Here is an 18122-nt window from a genome sequence, read left to right as displayed (position 1 = left end):
AGGGGCGATGTTCTTGAGGACAATATTATGGAAATGGAAGAGGATGTAGATGAAGATGAAATGGGAGATATGATACTGCGTGAGGAGTTTGACAGAACACTGAAAGACCTGAGTCGAAACAAGGCCCCCGGAGTAGACAACATTCCAGTGGAACTAATGACAGCCTTGGGAGAGCCAGTCCTGACAAAACTCTACCATCTGATGAGCAAGAGGTATGAAACATGCGAAATACCCTCAGACTTCAAGAGGAATATAATAATTCCAAACCCAAAGAGAGCAGGTGTTGACAGATGTGAAAATTACCGAACTATCAGTTTAATAAGTCACAGCTGCAAAACACTAACGCGAATTCTTTACAGACGAATGGAAAAACTGGTAGAAGCCGACCTCAGGGAAGATCAGTTTGGATTCCGTAGAAATGTTGGAACATGTGAGGCCATACTGACCCTACGACTTATCTTAGAAGCTACATTAAGGAAGGGCAAACCTACGTTTCTAGCATTTGTACACTTAGAGAAAGCTTTTTACAATGTTAACTGGAATACTCTCTTTCAAATTATGAAGGTGGCAGGGGTAAAATACAGGGAGCGAAAGGCTATTTACATTTTGCACAGAAACCAGATGGCAGTTATAAGAGTCGAGGGGCATGAAAGGGAGGCTGTGGTTGGGAAGGGAGTGACACAGGGTTTTAGTCTCTCCATGATGTTTTTCAATCTGTATATTGAGCAAGCAGTGATGGAAACAAAAGAAAAAATCGGAGTAGGTATTAAAATTCATGGAGAAGAAATAAAAACTAAGTTTCGCCGATGACATTGTAATTCTGTCAGAGACAGCAAAGGACTTGGAAGAGCAGTTGAATGGCATGGACAGTGTCTTGAAAGGAGGATATAAGATGAACATCAACAAAAGCAAAATGAGGATAATGGAATGAAGTCGGGTGTTGCTGAGGGAATTAAATTAGGAAATGAGACACTTAAAGTAGTAAAGGAGTTTGCTATTTGTGGACCAAACTAACTGATGATGGTCGAAGTAGAGAGGATATAAAATGTAGACTGGCAATGGCAAGGAAAGTGTTTCTGAAGAAGAGAAATTTGTTAACATCGAGTATAGATTTAAGTGTCAGGAAGTCGTTTCTGAAAGTATTTGTATGGAGTGTAGCCATGTATGGAAGTGAAATGTGGATGATGAATGTTTAGACAAGAAGAGAATAGAATCTTTCGAAACGTGGTGCTACAGAAGAATGCTGAAGATTAGATGGGTGGATCACATAACTGATGAAGCATTGAATAGGATTGGGGAGAAGAGGAGTTTGTGGCACAAATTGACTAGAAGAAGGGATCGGTTGGTAGGACATGTTCTGAGGCATCAAGGGATCACCAATTTAGTATTGGAGGGGAGAGTGGAGGGTAAAAATCGTAGAGGGAGACCAAGAGATCAATACACTAAGCAGATTCAGAAGGATGTAGGCTGCAGTACGTACTGGGAGATGAAGCTTGCGCAGGATAGAGTAGCATGGAGAGCTGCAACAAACCAGTCTCAGGACTGAAGACCACAACAACAACAACAACAACAATAAACTACATAGTTTATAGGAAAAAAAGATGTTGGCAATATTATTATGCTAAATCTCCTTTGTATCGAAATACCCCACCATGATTTGCTGACGCACCCCACTGATGGAGTGTTAGATCTTCAAAATTTTTAACCATCTTTGGTGCCCCAATGCTGTCGTTTCTGACAGAGGTGTACAAATTCCCATTGCAGCCTGCTTGCCCCTAGCTCCTCTGCAACCATTCATGCAGGTCAGCCTGCCGCGACGTAAACACAAGAGTACGCATGTACTGAGGCATAGTGGGTAATGCGACCGACTTGGGCTCCCGCAAGCCCGGGCTACCTGGGTTCCCGCAGGCCTGTCAAGCTTCACGGGACCCGATCAGCTTGCTGCGCCTTACAACAGGTTGCGCTTCAAGCTACCGTGACTAGAGTAGCCAGGTAGTTAGTCGGCAGTACATTTATCGCAACGGTGGGGGCAGCACAATGAATAGGTCGGACTTTAGTGAGATTAAAAAAAATTGACAACTGGCGAATACATGCTGGTAACGAAACAGAGAACAAGTGCCCCATAGGAAACGTTTTCGTGTGTTTATGAGGCCGCTTCAAATAAATCGGTAGGTGTGTCTCAATGCAAACTATGTAAAAAGCTCTTAAGTACTTATTTAGGAACCTCGAGTATGTTACGACATGTGTGCAAATTTGACAAGCAGTTCCCTCACCCCGTAAATATCTTGAAAGAGGGCAAAGATTTAGTGGCCAAAAAGGGCGTCGAAATGTGTGCTAAGGACCTGGGACCATTTAGCAGTATAGAGGGAGAAGGATTTCATGGTAACCCGCAAACGATGTCAAAATCTTTTGTAAGGTACTCTATTCCACGCACTGTCCGAAATATGTAGACAGTAATGTTCCTCTTGATGGTCAAGTGTGCAAAATTTCTTCAAGATCAGAATAAAACTGTAGGTTGGTGTAGAAGTGTGTAAGTAAAGTACCCTCCGCCATGTACCATTCAGAAATTTAAGCAGACAGCGCCCTTCATCCTGCTTTGAATATCAAGTATGCCAAATTTCATCAAGATCGGAATAAAAACGTACAATTTGCCGAATTCCGTTAGGTAAAGTAACCTCTGCCATGCACCCTACGAAATTTTAAGTAGACTGTGACCTTCCTCTTAGTTTCAAGTATAATGTGCAAAATTTCATCAAGATTGTATACAATACAAACACACGGACACAATGAAAACACACTTTCAGTTTTTCTCAAATTTTCCAATTTTTCGGTCGATTTTCGAAAAATTTTATTTCATAAAAACCTTGTCCTGAGAATTACGAACACAGCAAAAAAAAATTGCCGAATTGGTCCAGCCGTTCTCGAGTTTTACGCTTATCAACTCATTTGGCAATTCATTTTTATTTATATAGATAATAAGCCCGAAATATACGCTTAAAGGAAGAATGTACAAATAAAACCCAATATTTTTTGACCTGAAATTAATATATATATATATATATATATATAATGTTAGGGTTTGTCTTTTGGTGCTGAGGTAAAATAAAAACTTTTAATTAACGTTCATAGTGCGACAATGAAGCGCGCAGACTAAACGGCTGGGTAGCGCAGCTCAGCAGTAATATGGGCAGGCAAGCAAGTTTCCCGCAGCCTGCCCGGGTTGGGTTCTGCTTGGCTTGGCTGGGAGTGAAGCAGCCTGCCCGTTCTGTTGACAACGCGCGGCGGCCTGCCCGCCTGGCCACCGGGCAAGCATGGGCGGGTTAAAAGCGGAACATGTACACCTCTAGTTTCTGACCACAATACTCCATCACTGTGCTCAGCCATCACCATTGCATCAGCATCGCCACTGCCCAAATGATGCATCTTGCTGTCCCTGCTGGCTCAGTACATTGTTGGTACATCTTTCGTCACTGCACCACCACACCACTGCATCATTTCAGTTGGTCACATTTTTCTACAATAACCAAAATTGATGAATTCAACATCTAAATTATTGTACTATTTTTTTTATAACATTCTTACAAGCTTTACATCACTGTCCGCTGTTTTAGTACATTCAGCAATTTTTCTGTCACTCCGATTAGAACAAAGCATCCCTTAGCAAGTGCTACTCATCCAAAGGAATATTTTCAATCATTCACCAAATACGTCTGTAATTTTCAGATCAGTAACCTGCGGCTATGGAGGGGAAAATAAGTGTGCATGGTGGACCAACTGACAAGGTGAAAAGCTTTATTTCAAGCAGAATTCTAATTTTTCAAAGGTATCTCTTTATATAACTGAACTGTTTCGCTGTAGAGCTATGGCTAGGCAGAGGCCGGTTCTGTACTATTTACTTCTGTATCTTGTCAGCAGTGCATGCCTTGTTCACACACATACCATGCTCGCAAAGAGAATGTTAAGATGCAACACTTCACAGAAACATTGCTGGTTAGGAGAAGCTAGAAAACGCTGCTCCAACTAATCAGATATCTGCGAAGAGTCGCAAGGGGCCATAGAGCATACCTGGGACCAATCTGACTTGCTCTTTGCTATCAGGTTTTGATCTGACTCGGCATGCCTTCCATTCCTCTCTTGGGAAGTATGTCTCTAAGCGTGTTAGTGGCCGCAGAGCGTTAGATTATGGAAGTAAAGACAGGTCAGTTGTCTTGAAGCACAATACTTCGTTCTCGATTCAACAATACGCTCGATTCTTGTGCACTTCTGGATCCCATGTCCCACAACTCTCTTGCCATTGACAGTTCCTATACAATGGGTTGTTCATCAGTTGTGATTTATTTAGTTTATGTTTTTATTAGAGGCAGTTACATTCATGTATTTATGGGTATGTATTGTTTCCATGCATCAATTTCTTCAAAAATGGCTCTGAGCACTAAGGGACTTAACATCTGAGGTCATCAGTCCACTACAACTTAGAACTACTTAAACCTAACTAATCTAAGGCCATCACACACATCCATGCCCAAGTCAGGATTCGAACCTGCGACCGTAGCAGTCGCAGGGTTCCAAAAAAATGGTTCAAATGGCTCTGAGCACTATGGGACTCAACTGCTGTGGTCATAAGTCCCCTAGAACTTAGAACTACTTAAACCTAACTAACCTAAGGACAGCACACAACACCCAGCCATTACGAGGCAGAGAAAATCCCTGACCCCGCCGGGAATCGAACCCAGGAACCCGGGCGTGGGAAGCGAGAACGCTACCGCACGACCACGAGATGCGGGCGCAGGGTTCCGGACTGAAGCGCCTAGAACCACATGACCACCGCAGTCGGCAGATCAATTTCTTTTACTGGTTATCCACACAACAGAACATGATGTTCATTTCCTGTTTACACCTGACATACAGATGAACACTATATTACCCTTCCTTAGCTGACACACATGGATATTCAGTGCATACTGTGGTGCTTCTTTTAATATGCTACTACAATTTTCATTGTTTTTCTTGTGGATTCATAATGTATAGTCGCCACATTTAGTAGTGTATTTTCAGTAACAAATGCAGAGAGGACTGTTGTCCTTAATGAGAGTTAGAATGGAAAAAGAGGTCCAGAAAGAAAAAAAAACTTGGAAAAAGGTCAAGAGGGTGATATACAATCTGGTGCAGGATGCCTTTGACTAAAAATAAAAAATGAAGCATATATTAAGTGAGTTACAGGCTTTTGAAACTTAAGAAGCTGTTCCTGAAAATTTACATTTTCTGTTGCATTTTTCCCTAAATCTCAGAAACCACTTTCAGTAGAGTATTCGAATTTTTAGGAAGTAATAACATATATAACGAGAGTCAACTAAACTAAAAGAACATATTGTTATGTACAATTAAAATTATTTCCGATAATGCACAAAAAATACACAAAATGTCAGCCACGTAATTAAACAATTGCCTTTCCGAAAGCAGTGGCTGAGGTGCAATTATGGCAGTTCAGTAGACTCAGAACATACAGTTTAATGTCTTTCAAAAGTTTCATATCAATGGTTCATGAAATACAGGGAAGCCAAGTCACTAAATTTAACATTGTCGGTATGGGACGATCCAACTCCCCTTAAACCTGCTTGTGCTTTCCTTTTACTGAAAAATAAAATTTAATACAAGTGTATGTTGATGTACCCAGTTACGAATAATTTATACAGCAGTTGAAGTTGTCCTATCACGAGAAAGATGGAATGAAATGTAATCACATAACTAAAAATTGTTATTGTTAAAGTCTAGCAAAACTGAACAATGTCAATAAAAAGAAAGGTTCAAATGGCTCTGAGCACTATGGGACTCAACATCCGAGGTCATCAGTCCCCTAGACTTAGAACTACTTAAACCTAACTAACCTAAGGACATCACACACATCCATGCCCAAGGCAGGATTTGAACCTGCGACCATAGCAGTCACACGGTTCTGGACTGAAGTGCCTAGAACCGCATGGCCACCACAATGTCAATCACTTAATGATAATTATCTTAAGTTGTTACAGGTATGATGAGACATACTAAACCACTTTCACTAATAACAAATACTTAGAATATCAAAAATAAAAATCATTCTGAACTTAAAAACAAAGCTTATTTACAGAACTCCAAAAAATATCATGTTTATTTACAGAAAGTAAGAAAAATATCCAAAATGAACAATCTTAAAATAACACAAGAAACAATAAATAAGAACGCTCATTTGATGTATTTATTAAGTACAATAAATATTATTCAACTGGATTAAATTCAATAACCAGTAATCACATTCTGAGCTCTCCCAAGTGGTGTTCTTGTGTATACCAACACCTGCAATCAAACTATATCATTAAATGTTTACCTATTACATTTTCTGTAGTGCTAAATAAATAATTAAGAGCTTTGGTGCATTAACACTTATCTACCTTATATCTGATTCATGATCAGAGCTTAGGAATTTCACAAAAATATAGCTACTGTGCATTGGTGTAATGGGCAACCAACCATGATGAACTTGTAGACTACATACTTTACCAACTGTCTCATTTGTGTGACTATGCATTGACAAGCACAAGGATTTATTAACACTGTCGACCAGGACACTGAATGCCACATGTTGCAGGCACATGATGCAGTAAGGTGAGTACAAGTATATAAGCAGAACAAAGATCAACAACGAATTATTCTAGCAATGATGTGAGTTGCAAACATGTAAATTTATCGACATAAGTGACTGTAAGAAAGAACAGATTGTTCTGGTCTGACAGCTGGGAACTAGCATCTCGAAAGTGAAGCTGGTTGGGTGGTTGTATGCTACCACTGTGGACATCTGCAGAAAGTTGCTGGGGCTCAAAACATCACAAAACATGGAGGTCAGGGGCTTGCCTGCTTAGAGGTACTTACAATTACTGACATAGTTTAAAGATTTATCGAATAGAAAAATAGCAGCGTAAATGACAAAAACACGTTTGATTCACTTTGGTGTACAGTTTAGTACTACAGTTTCATGACATTTCATGTTACGGATTTTTGTATTGTCACTATCTGTGACCCCTCTATAGTACACATTATTGCATATTTTTTCACAGTCTTAGAACATTTTGTTATTTCACAGGCATTACATAATTAATGTCTCTCTGTCATATCCTTAATTCTATAAGCCTTAAGGGCACCAACCAGAGAAACCTATTAGCTTGAAGCAACACTTTTTGTGACTTCTCTCTGATACGAAGTTATGCATGACTCCAGAGAGTACACAACACAGGAAAAGATTTGCCTCAAATATCTCACCCATGAGGTTTCTTTCCAGTGTGAGTTAATACATGTCTCTGGAGATAACCTGGCCTTGAAAAAGATTTGCCACAAATATCACATGTGTGCGATTTCTTTCCAGTATGTAATAGTGAATGTGCTTTTAGATCAACTGACCTAGCAAATGATTTGCCACAAACATCACATTCATGAGGTCTCTCCCCAGTGTGTAAGAAGGCATGTTTCTTTAGGTCACATGACATAGCAAAAGATTTGCCACAAATACCACATTCGTGAGGTCTTAGCCCAGTGTGTAAGAACGCGTGTCTCTTGAGATCACCAGTCAGAGCAAAACATTTGCCACAAATGTCACATTCGTGAGGTCTATCACCAGTGTGTTTGAATGAATGTTGCTTAAGAGAACATGATCTAGCAAAAGATTTGCCACAAATATCACATTTGTAAGGTTTCAGTCCAGTGTGAATTAATTGATGTCTCTTGAGAGTACCCAACTCAGTAAACGATTTGCCACAAATATCACAATTGTAAGGTTTCAGTCCAGTGTGAATTAATGAGTGTCTCTTGAGATTACTTCGCACAGCAAAAAACTTGCCACAAATATTACATTTGTGGGGTCTCTTTGTGGTAAGTCTAACACCATGGGCACCAGCTGTAGATAAAGTTCCATAACCACTCAGCTTCTGTGTCATACGTGGTTTACGGGCGTCTTTAAAGGACTTTTTTGAAGCTTTTGAAGATTCCTTATCTGAAGATTGCTCAGTGTGTTCTGTGAGAGAACCTACTGGCTCACTGTCTGAGAGGCTACTGTTCTCGTGTTCTTCACTACAGCCATATTTCTCATGATTGCCAGCTGTTAGGACTCGACAATTCTCACCCATTCTCAAATGTTTTTTCAAGCTAACATTACTGTGAAATACCTCACCACAGGATTTACAAACATATGTAGGAGGTTGCATGCCATCAATGTGCATGACCACATGCTTTCTGAGTCTATATTTTGAAGTAAAGCACAGTAGGCAGACATCACAAATAAATACATTGAATTCCTGTTCCCTCATACTACATTCAAATCTGGTGCTAAGCGAGCAATCCTCATCCATGGTTAATTCTTGTGTATGAGTACCACACTCGTGTGTTGACTTCTCTCTGTCTCTCTCCAGCTCATTCTTGACCAGTCCATGGCGAACAGTTTCTTCAAACGAAATGCCACAGCTCCCACCAGTAATTTGAATCAATCTGAGGAGTGAAGAGGAGAATGTTAAATATTGATATATACAAGGCATAGAAACTATATTTCAGTGTCCAGACCTCCAGGACTATAGGACACAAGTCATAGACATACGAGCATACAAAATTACAAACTGAGTAAATGTTAGCGATTTAAAATTATAATATTCTACCAGAAAGAAAGAACTGACGAAGTAAAGGTGGGTAAAAAGAAAATAACCAGAGAAAATTCAATAATAATCACTGATGATTTTATTTGGAATTTTTGCATACTTAAAATAATTAACTTCCAATTGTTACAATTCTTTTACTGTTCCTCTTCCATCATGACAGCTCTGCAAGTACCTTTGTTTTGGAAACACCTTTGGAAAGAAATTGGTGCAACCACCAATACATAATTTTTCTCCAAATAAGACAGAACTTTTGCCGTTTGATTCCTAGTGAGTCAAGAAGTAGTGAAAGCACCAATATCTTTACTGGATATCTAGTATAGTTGTCAATCATATGGGTAATGACTGTTCATAAGAATAAACAATGTCATCATTAAAAAAATTTAACACAGAAATTGCAGAGAGATGAATGAATTTGAATGACACACATTTACAGATACTTTCACTCTATGACTGGTTTTGGCACTGCAGCTTATGTGAAGCCTTGAGCAAATGGAAATACTGCCTGGAAGGATGGAAACAGTTATAAATTAGCCAGTATACTTACAGATAGTCATTTTGAAACATATGTGCATCTTATAATTACATTTTCCCCCGAGACATTAAAGTCCCTCCTTTATCTACCTGGCAATAGTGACAATGTAAGGGAAAATAAGGAAAAGATATGATTTGAAGTTTGTGTTGGGGAGGACACTCAACTTTGGTAGTTCAGGCAGAAATGTTAACCATACTGCTGTGGTGGTGTAACAGTTAGCATTTCTGCCTAGGAAGCAAGAAAACCCGGGTTTGAGTCCCAGTTGCAGCAGGAATTTTAATTCATTTCTATTGCTTCATTAATAATCGTATATGTACATCTTCCCAACATCTGGTCATGTGGTATTCGAGAACAACCCTGACTGAATCAGACATGCATATCAATGGCCACATCATCAGACACAGTGCAGGCTAACATACTGTACTGACTGTCAATGATGGCCCTGTAGTATTCAGGTCCCATCAATCTGCCTGCAATTTTTCCCACAGAATGGAAATGTGACACCATTCAGCATCACATTATGCGCATCATGTTGGGAACTGAAGATTGCTAACTTGTGAGGGCATGCGTGCTCCAGTGTTTTTCCTTCTATTCTGAGAGTAGTTTCTGACTACGTTGCATTGTCTTGGATATACATATAGTTTTCCTTGGCATGGTATAGAGCAAATTTCGAGTGTTTTTAAAATCTTAACTGGTATAATACGATTTTTTTAACTGAAATGACATTGTGATTTCATAAGTTAACAAATGAATCACTAAATATTGTCTTAAATTTTTGAATTTTTTTCATTCAACTAGTTACAACATGTATTTTCATACAGATGGAAATGAAGCAGCTGAATATTAATAAGGAACAAGGGGGAAAATGCAAATAACGTTCCAAATAAGTACTCCCCTATGCTTCTTAAGATTCCAGAAATAAAACTTTTAATTATCATTCTTGTGCTGTGCCAGTCTTTCATGAACAACCAAGAATAAGAAACAGAACTTCTGGAAAACTTGAAGGATAAATAAATTTGGATGTTAATTACCAATTTATTTTTACAAGTCAGCAAATAGATATGTAAGTACTGGGTCCTGGTGTCTTTCATACACTTAATATTTACCCTCCACTTCAGCAGTTTTCTTGGCAAGTACACCCATAAACTTATCACACAGTGGTCACAGAAATGCACAACCATTTTATCAACACATGTAGTACAGCCTGGACAGTAACATTGTTGATGGTTTGCAGTAGATCAGTGAAAAAGTTTCACACTTTGGCAGTTGCCTTTATTTCATTCATTCCTATCTTTCCTTCTCGCAAGTCTCAAATTAAGGCGCTGCAGTTTTGAACAGAAACAGTTTCTTACAGTACTGTGAAAAATATTACATCTAATTCCACCTACTACGAAAGGATTGTCAATGTATTTAATGCTACATTTGCAGACTGCTGTGAATACAACACCTATTAACGCTTTTATATCAGAAACATCAATATCATGCACTAAAGATCTACTCTTTTAAATATGTTTTATATTATCAAAATTTTGAGTTATCATTGTTAAATCTCATCTAAAATATCTTTAGTGGAAAGTACATCCGTTTACTTGATGAACGTCTGGAGTCCTATCCAATGCTTTACCACTAATTCACAGGCCAGGAATCCTCAAGAGCAACGTTATACTGTCTTATACAAACATTGTTTGGTGGTTGTACATTCCTTCATTTTGAAGAGTTTCCCTGACCATAAAAGCTGTAATCATGGTGATACGACTGTCGTCGTCGTCGTCATCATCCAGTTTGCGTTCTGAATTTGTACCACCAGTTTCTATCAGGTAATCTTGATGAATACGACTGTCATCTAGAACTTTATCAATCATTTATGCAAAATGTATGTTTAAGTATGGTTCACTTACTCTCACAACTCATGGAGAATAATAACTCTTTTCTGGTAGTTTTGAATGGTGAGATAGACATCACACACACACTCCAATATTGTGCAATTTCATTACAAGACACTAACAGAAGTCACAATTATTACATAGCAATAATCAGAATAAACATAAACTGCTGATAAAAAACGCCTGCTGAATGATAATCAAAGAACTTGTATAGTATGTCTGCGAGATGTCAGTGCCTTTATTCTAAATTTACTGAATGTCAAACTGCGAAAGCCACACATCTTAAAAAATGTGACCAATACTGAAGGTTTTGCAAAATGTGTCTATAACTTGGTAACTGGCATGTGGTGTCACCCCACTCTTGAATGAAAATGATGGTGCAGACACTGCTGTGTTCTTGAAATGCTGGAATAATGTGTTGCATAACAAGGTACCTATGAAGTGCAGATGTCACTGTGCATCTAACAGGCCTGTGAGGTGCGTCTCGAACAAACACGTACTGAGAATGAAGGCACTTGTGAAACCATACTACACAAATGCATAATGTGAGTGTGGTGTTCCTACAGAACTTGTGGTAGAAGAGAAACCCATGTACGGAGTAAAATATGCTTTGTCCCTCCAACTAATATTCCTGAGCCACATGTCAACCATTTCTATTCATGCCAAAAAACGAAGAGCAAAGTCACTGCATTGTAGCTATCTTGGGGCTTCTTTTGGAGCACATTCCAATTCTTATAGAGAAATCAGTCTAAAATTTGCCAAAAAACTTCTGAACTCTAAACCAGGGCAGAGAGGGATTTCTGTGACAACTCTAGCAATTTCTGCACAATTTGAGGCATCTGCTGCATGGTTGGCCACAGTTAAAAGCAACTTCAACGGAAATGGGACACCTTCCCCTTCCTGCTGCATCACCTACTTCAACTGTTTCTCCAAAATTCTTGATTGTATTCTTTAGCACATTTATTGACATCGGGCCTCTTCGCAGGTTTCTTTCAGCAAAATTCCTGCAATGTGTAGCTATTGTCCTGGTAAAACAACGTTTCAGGAAATGCACAGCCTTTCTTCTCAACAGCCACTACATTCCATGTGGAAGACTTAAACTTTCTTAACCAGGGTGTGTATTTGGTCAAGGAAAAGGAATTCCGATAATTCTTCATGACAATGTGAGAGGGGAGGAGGTGACGGGGCAAGAGGAGGTGACGGGGCAAGAGGAGGTGACGGGGCAAGAGGAGGTGACGGGGCAAGAGGAGGTGACGGGGCAAGAGGAGGGAGTTCTAAGAGGGCAGTAGGGGTCAAGAGGGGGAAAGGGGTGTAAGACATGCCTAGTAAGGAGGGAAAGGGGCCAGGAGGGGTTGGGGCAAATGGGCTGAGGAGGGAGGCCAAACGGGCTGAGGGGGGAGGCCAAACGGGCTGAGGGGGGAGGCCAAACGGGCTGAGGGGGGAGGCCAAACGGGCTGAGGGGGTGGCAGTGGCAACCGGGCTATGGGGGGGGGTAAACGGGCTATGGGGGGGGGTAAACGGGCTATGGGGGGAGTAAACGGGCTATGGGGGGGTAAACAGGCTATCGGGGGTAAACAGGCTATTGGGGGGTAAACAGGCTATTGGGGGGTAAACAGGCTATGGGGGGTAATAGGCTTAGGGGGGGTAATAGGCTTACGGGGGTAATAGGCTTAGGGGGGGTAATAGGCTTAGGGGGGGGGCAATAGGCTTAGGGGGGTAATAGGCTTAGGGGGGTAATAGGCTTAGGGGGGTAATAGGCTTAGGGGGGGTAATAGGCTTAGGGGGGGTAATAGACTTAGGGGGGTAATAGGCTTAGGGGGGTTATAGGCTTAGTGGGGGTAATAGGCTTAGTGGGGGTTAATAGGCTTAGGGGGGGTAATAGGCTTAGGGGGGGTAATAGGCTTAGGGGGGGTAATAGGCTTAGGGGGGGTAATAGGATTAGGGCGGTAATAGGCTTAGGGGGGTAATAGGCTAAGGGGGGGTAATATGCTAAGTGGGGTAATAGGGTAAGTGGGGTAATAGGCTAAGGGGGGGTAATAGGGTTAGGGGGGTAATAGGGTTAGGGGGGTAATAGGCTAAGGGGGGTAATAGGCTAAGGGGGGGTAATAGGCTAAGGGGGGTAATAGGCTAAGGGGGGTAATAGGCTTGGGGGGGTAATAGGCTTGGGGGGGTAATAGGCTTGGGGGGGTAATAGGCTTTGGGGGGGGTTATAGGCTTGGGGGGGGTAATAGGCTTAGGGGGGGTAATAGGCTTAGGGGGGGTAATAGGCTTAGGGGGGGTAATAGGCTTAGGGGGGGTAATAGGCTTAGGGGGTGTAATAGGCTTATGGGGGGTAATAGGCTTATCAGGGGCAATAGGCTTATGGGGGTAATAGGCTTAGGGGGTGTAATAGGCTTATGGGGGGTAATAGGCTTATCAGGGGCAATAGGCTTATGGGGGTAATAGGCTTAGGGGGGGTAATAGGATTAGGGGGGGGTAATAGGATTAGGGGGTAATAGGCTTAGGGGGGTAATAGACTTAGGGGGGGTAATAGGCTTAGGGGGGTAATAGGCTTAGGGGGGTAATAGGCTTAGGGGGTAATAGGCTTAGGGGGTAATAGACTTAGGGGGTAATAGGCTAAGGGGGGGTAATAGGCTAAGGGGGAGTAATAGGCTAAGGGGGGTAATAGGCTAAGGGGGGTAATAGGCTAAGGGGGGTAATAGGCTATGGGGGGTAATAGGCTAAGGGGGGGTAATAGGCTAAGGGGGGGTAATAGGCTAAAGGGTGGTAATAGGCTAAGGGGTGGTAATAGGCTAAGGGGGGTAATAAGCTAAGGGGAGGGGGGGGTAATAGGCTAAGGGGGGTAATAAGCTAAGGGGAGGGGGGGTAATAGGCTAAGCGGGGGTTATAGGCTAAAGAGGGTGGTAATAGGCTAAAGAGGGTGGTAATAGGCTAAGGGGGGCAATAGGCTAAGGGGGGCAATAGGCTAAGGGGGGCAATAGGCTAAGGGGGGCAATAGGCTAAGGGGGGCAATAGGCTAAGGGGGGCAATAGGCTAAGGGGGGCAATAGGCTAAGGGGGGCAATAGGCTAAGGGGGGCAATAGGCTAAGGGGGGCAATAGGCTAAGGGGGGCAATAGGCTAAGGGGGGCAATAGGCTAAGGGGGGCAATAGGCTAAGGGGGGCAATAGGCTAAGGGGGGCAATAGGCTAAGGGGGGCAATAGGCTAAGGGGGGCAATAGGCTAAGGGGGGCAATAGGCTAAGGGGGGCAATAGGCTAAGGGGGGCAATAGGCTAAGGGGGGCAATAGGCTAAGGGGGGCAATAGGCTAAGGGGGGCAATAGGCTAAGGGGGGCAATAGGCTAAGGGGGGCAATAGGCTAAGGGGGGCAATAGGCTAAGGGGGGCAATAGGCTAAGGGGGGCAATAGGCTAAGGGGGGCAATAGGCTAAGGGGGGCAATAGGCTAAGGGCGGCAATAGGCTAAGGGGGGCAATAGGCTAAGGGGGGCAATAGGCTAAGGGGGGCAATAGGCTAAGGGGGGCAATAGGCTAAGGGGGGCAACAGGCTACGGGGGGTAACAGGCTACGGGGGGTAACAGGCTACGGGGGGGTAACAGGCTACGGGGGGGGGTAACAGGCTACGGGGGGGTAACAGGCTACGGGGGGTAACAGGCTACGGGGGGGTAACAGGCTACGGGGGGTAACAGGCTACGGGGGGTAACAGGCTACGGGGGTAACAGGCTACGGGGGGTAACAGGCTACGGGGGGTAACAGGCTACGGGGGGTAACAGGCTACGGGGGGTAACAGGCTACGGGGGGGTAACAGGCTACGGGGGGGTAACAGGCTACGGGGGGGTAACAGGCTACGGGGGGGTAACAGGCTACGGGGGGGTAACAGGCTACGGGGGGGTAACAGGCTACGGGGGGTAACAGGCTACGGGGGGTAACAGGCTACGGGGGGTAACAGGCTACGGGGGGTAACAGGCTACGGGGGGTAACAGGCTACGGGGGGTAACAGGCTACGGGGGTAACAGGCTACGGGGGGTAACAGGCTACGGGGGGTAACAGGCTACGGGGGGTAACAGGCTACGGGGGGTAACAGGCTACGGGGGGTAACAGGCTACGGGGGGTAACAGGCTACGGGGGGTAACAGGCTACGGGGGGTAACAGGCTACGGGGGGTAACAGGCTACGGGGGGTAACCGGCTACGGGGGGTAACAGGCTACGGGGGGTAACAGGCTACGGGGGGTAACAGGCTACGGGGGGTAACAGGCTACGGGGGGGTAACAGGCTACGGGGGGGTAACAGGCTACGGGGGATAACAGGCTACGGGGGACGCCTTTAAGAGGGGGATTTTGGGTAAATGGGTAAAATGAATCGAAGAGTAGGTAGATCCTCCTGCCCCCTCATTGCGATACTCCTAATTATGCATGTAGCACCTCCCATTCTGAGCAGCCTTCCCCTCTGCATTCAGCTACATTTTGTATGCATGTTATATTTCACTCATGAGCATCTGTTATCAGTCATGACCACTCCCACCCTGGCTTCTGTGCTCCAGCAATTTGTATGAAACAACACTTGCCCCATGCAACTTATGCCTCTGCACCCATGACTTCACAATGCTACAACTAACATGTATGAAGTGTTGCATATGTACAGAATTGTTAAAATGGCTGCCCATGCAAGGAATGTTCAAACATTGGTCTACCTATACCTATCATTATGGTTTGTTGCTATTACATTAGCAAGAGGTTGTAAGTTTTTTTTATAGATCTGTGCACAGCACTCTTTCACAGTGGTTGCATCCTTACAGACTGATGAAGGCATCGAATGCAAGTACTTATTATCAAAAACAATTGTCTGCTATTCTTAAATCTTTGTTCTAAGCATTAATATTTCTATGCAGAATTTAGGTTTTGTCAACAGTATGATGTAATGGGTGGTCTGAGTATAAGGTATTGGGGAAACCTGCTGTTGTATTCTAGAAAATTTATTGAGAATGTTGTCAGAAATTATGTAAACAGCAATTGCATGCCACCTCTGGCTCTGAGACAATAATCAGCCACACCACATGAAAGTCCTAATTGCATGAGTTTTGAAAATATACAATTATAACAATGATGAATAATAGTCGCCTACATCTACACAATTCCTCTGCAATTCTTAATTATGAGCCTGGCACAGGCTCATCGAAAAACCTCCAGTCTGCTTCTCTACTATTCCACTCTCCAACTGCGTGCGGGTAAAACCAACACTTAACTTCTTCCCATGCAAGTTATGTTTTATTTTATTATTATGATCATTTCTCCCTAGACACACGGGTGCCAACAAAATATTTTCACATTCTGACATGTGGTGATTAAAATATCATGAGAAAGGCTTGCCACTGCAGAAACCGCTTTTTTTTAAGACAACCACTGCTGTGTGTGTATTTTAATGGTGATACAATCTCTTTTATGTCATGAAGTTCTTTGAACTTTTCCATGTCCCACACTGCATTGTAATATGGCTCTCAGCACTATGGGACTCAACTGCTGAGGTCATAAGTCCCCGAGAACTTAGAACTACTTAAACCTAACTAACCTAAGGACAACACACACATCCATGCCCGAGGCAGGATTCGAACCTGCGACCGTAGCGGTCGCGCGGTTCCAGACTGTAGCGCCAGAACCGCTCGGCCACCAGCGGCCGGCTGCATTGTAATACTCCAGAAGAGTGTTGATAAGTGTAGTGCAAGCAGTATCTTCAAGAGACATGTTATATAATCTAAGCGTTCAACCAATAAGTCGTCTTTACTTTGATTTCCCCAGGGCATTTTGTATGTGACTGTTACAATGTGTTATCCATAACTGTCATCCCTACATATTTGTGTTTACGGTTTTTAGATTAATGGATTTGTTTTAGTACTCCTGCATGAAATCACAATTTTCACTGTTTAGAGTCAATTGCCATTTTATGCACCATAAAGGTGTCTTATCTACCACTTTGCAATTCATTTTGATCATCATTTAAAAAAAGGTAAATAACAGTTTCATCTACAAACAATCTAAGAGAGCTGCTCACAGTCTTCTAAATAGTTTACGTAAATCAGGAACAACATAGGGCCTATAAAACATCCTTGGGAATGCCAGGTATGAATTCGGTTTTGCTCGATGACTTTCTGTCAGTTATTACGAACTGTGACATTTCTGACATGAAATCACGAATCAATTCACACAACCAGGAGGAAACTCCATGGGCACGCAATTTAATTAGAAGTCACTTGTGAAGAACAGTGTCAAAAGTGTTTTGAAAATCTAAAGATGTGGAACCAATATGGTATCATCTGTCCGTATCACTATTTATTCCAGAAGAATAAAGAGCTAGTCGTGTTTCACAAGCATCGTGTTTTCTGAATCCATGTTGGCTATTTATCAATAAATCGTGTTCCTAGAGGTCTTCACCCACTGTGAATGTTCCAAAATCCTGCTACAAATCGACGTTAGTGATAGGGGCTATATTTCAGAGGATTACTTGTTTTTCCTTTCTTGGGTGCTGGTGTGATCTGTGCAAGATTCCTGTCTTTGGGAACGGATCTTTCTACAGTTGAGCAATTTTATATGACTGATAAGTATGGCACTATTGTATCAGCATACTCTGCAAGGAACCTGACTGGTGTACAATCTGGACCAGAGGCCTTGCTTTTCTGAAGTGTCTTAAGCTGCTTCGCTACACTGGGGGTTTCCACATCTAAGCTTCGCATATAAGCAGTTGTTCTCAATTAGAATTCTGGAATATTTACTTTGTCTTTTGTGAAGGGATTTAGGAAAACCATCTTTAATAACCCTGCTTCAGTAGCACTGTCATCAATAACAGCCACCATTGTTATCATCCAGTGAAGGTATTGACTGCATCTTGTCACTAGTATACTTTACATACAATCAGAATTTCTCTGGGTTGTGTGCCAGATTTCAAGACAGTTTCGTTTTGGAAGCTAATAAAACCCTCTCTTTCACTCAAGTTTGCTTTTGTAAAACATTGCCAATCTTGAGGATTTTGCATTCTTTTAAATTTGG

At 42.5% G+C, this 18122-nt stretch overlaps 1 protein-coding gene across 5 annotated transcripts in view; it reads right to left on the bottom strand.

Annotated features, from left to right (window-relative positions):
* Window positions 1-6221: 6221 nt before the first annotated feature.
* Window positions 6222-18122, bottom strand: part of LOC126213588 (zinc finger protein 235-like) — a 69054-nt gene continuing 57153 nt past the window's right edge. For 4 of the 5 annotated variants that reach the window (XM_049941442.1, XM_049941445.1, XM_049941443.1 and 1 more), the window contains one exon: window positions 6222-8511. In XM_049941442.1, coding sequence (XP_049797399.1) covers window positions 7290-8511 — 1222 coding nt within the window. In that variant the 3' untranslated portion in view covers window positions 6222-7289. Of the gene's footprint in view, window positions 8512-8731; window positions 9178-18122 lie in introns of those variants that run through there. The other variant, XM_049941446.1, reaches the window with a different exon arrangement.

The sequence above is a fragment of the Schistocerca nitens genome, chromosome 11 (assembly GCF_023898315.1).
Source record: "Schistocerca nitens isolate TAMUIC-IGC-003100 chromosome 11, iqSchNite1.1, whole genome shotgun sequence".
In the NCBI taxonomy this organism is placed as follows: Eukaryota; Metazoa; Arthropoda; class Insecta; order Orthoptera; family Acrididae; genus Schistocerca; species Schistocerca nitens.
The sequence above is the reverse complement of the archived record's forward strand: the minus strand, read 5'-3'. Positions and strand labels throughout refer to the sequence as shown.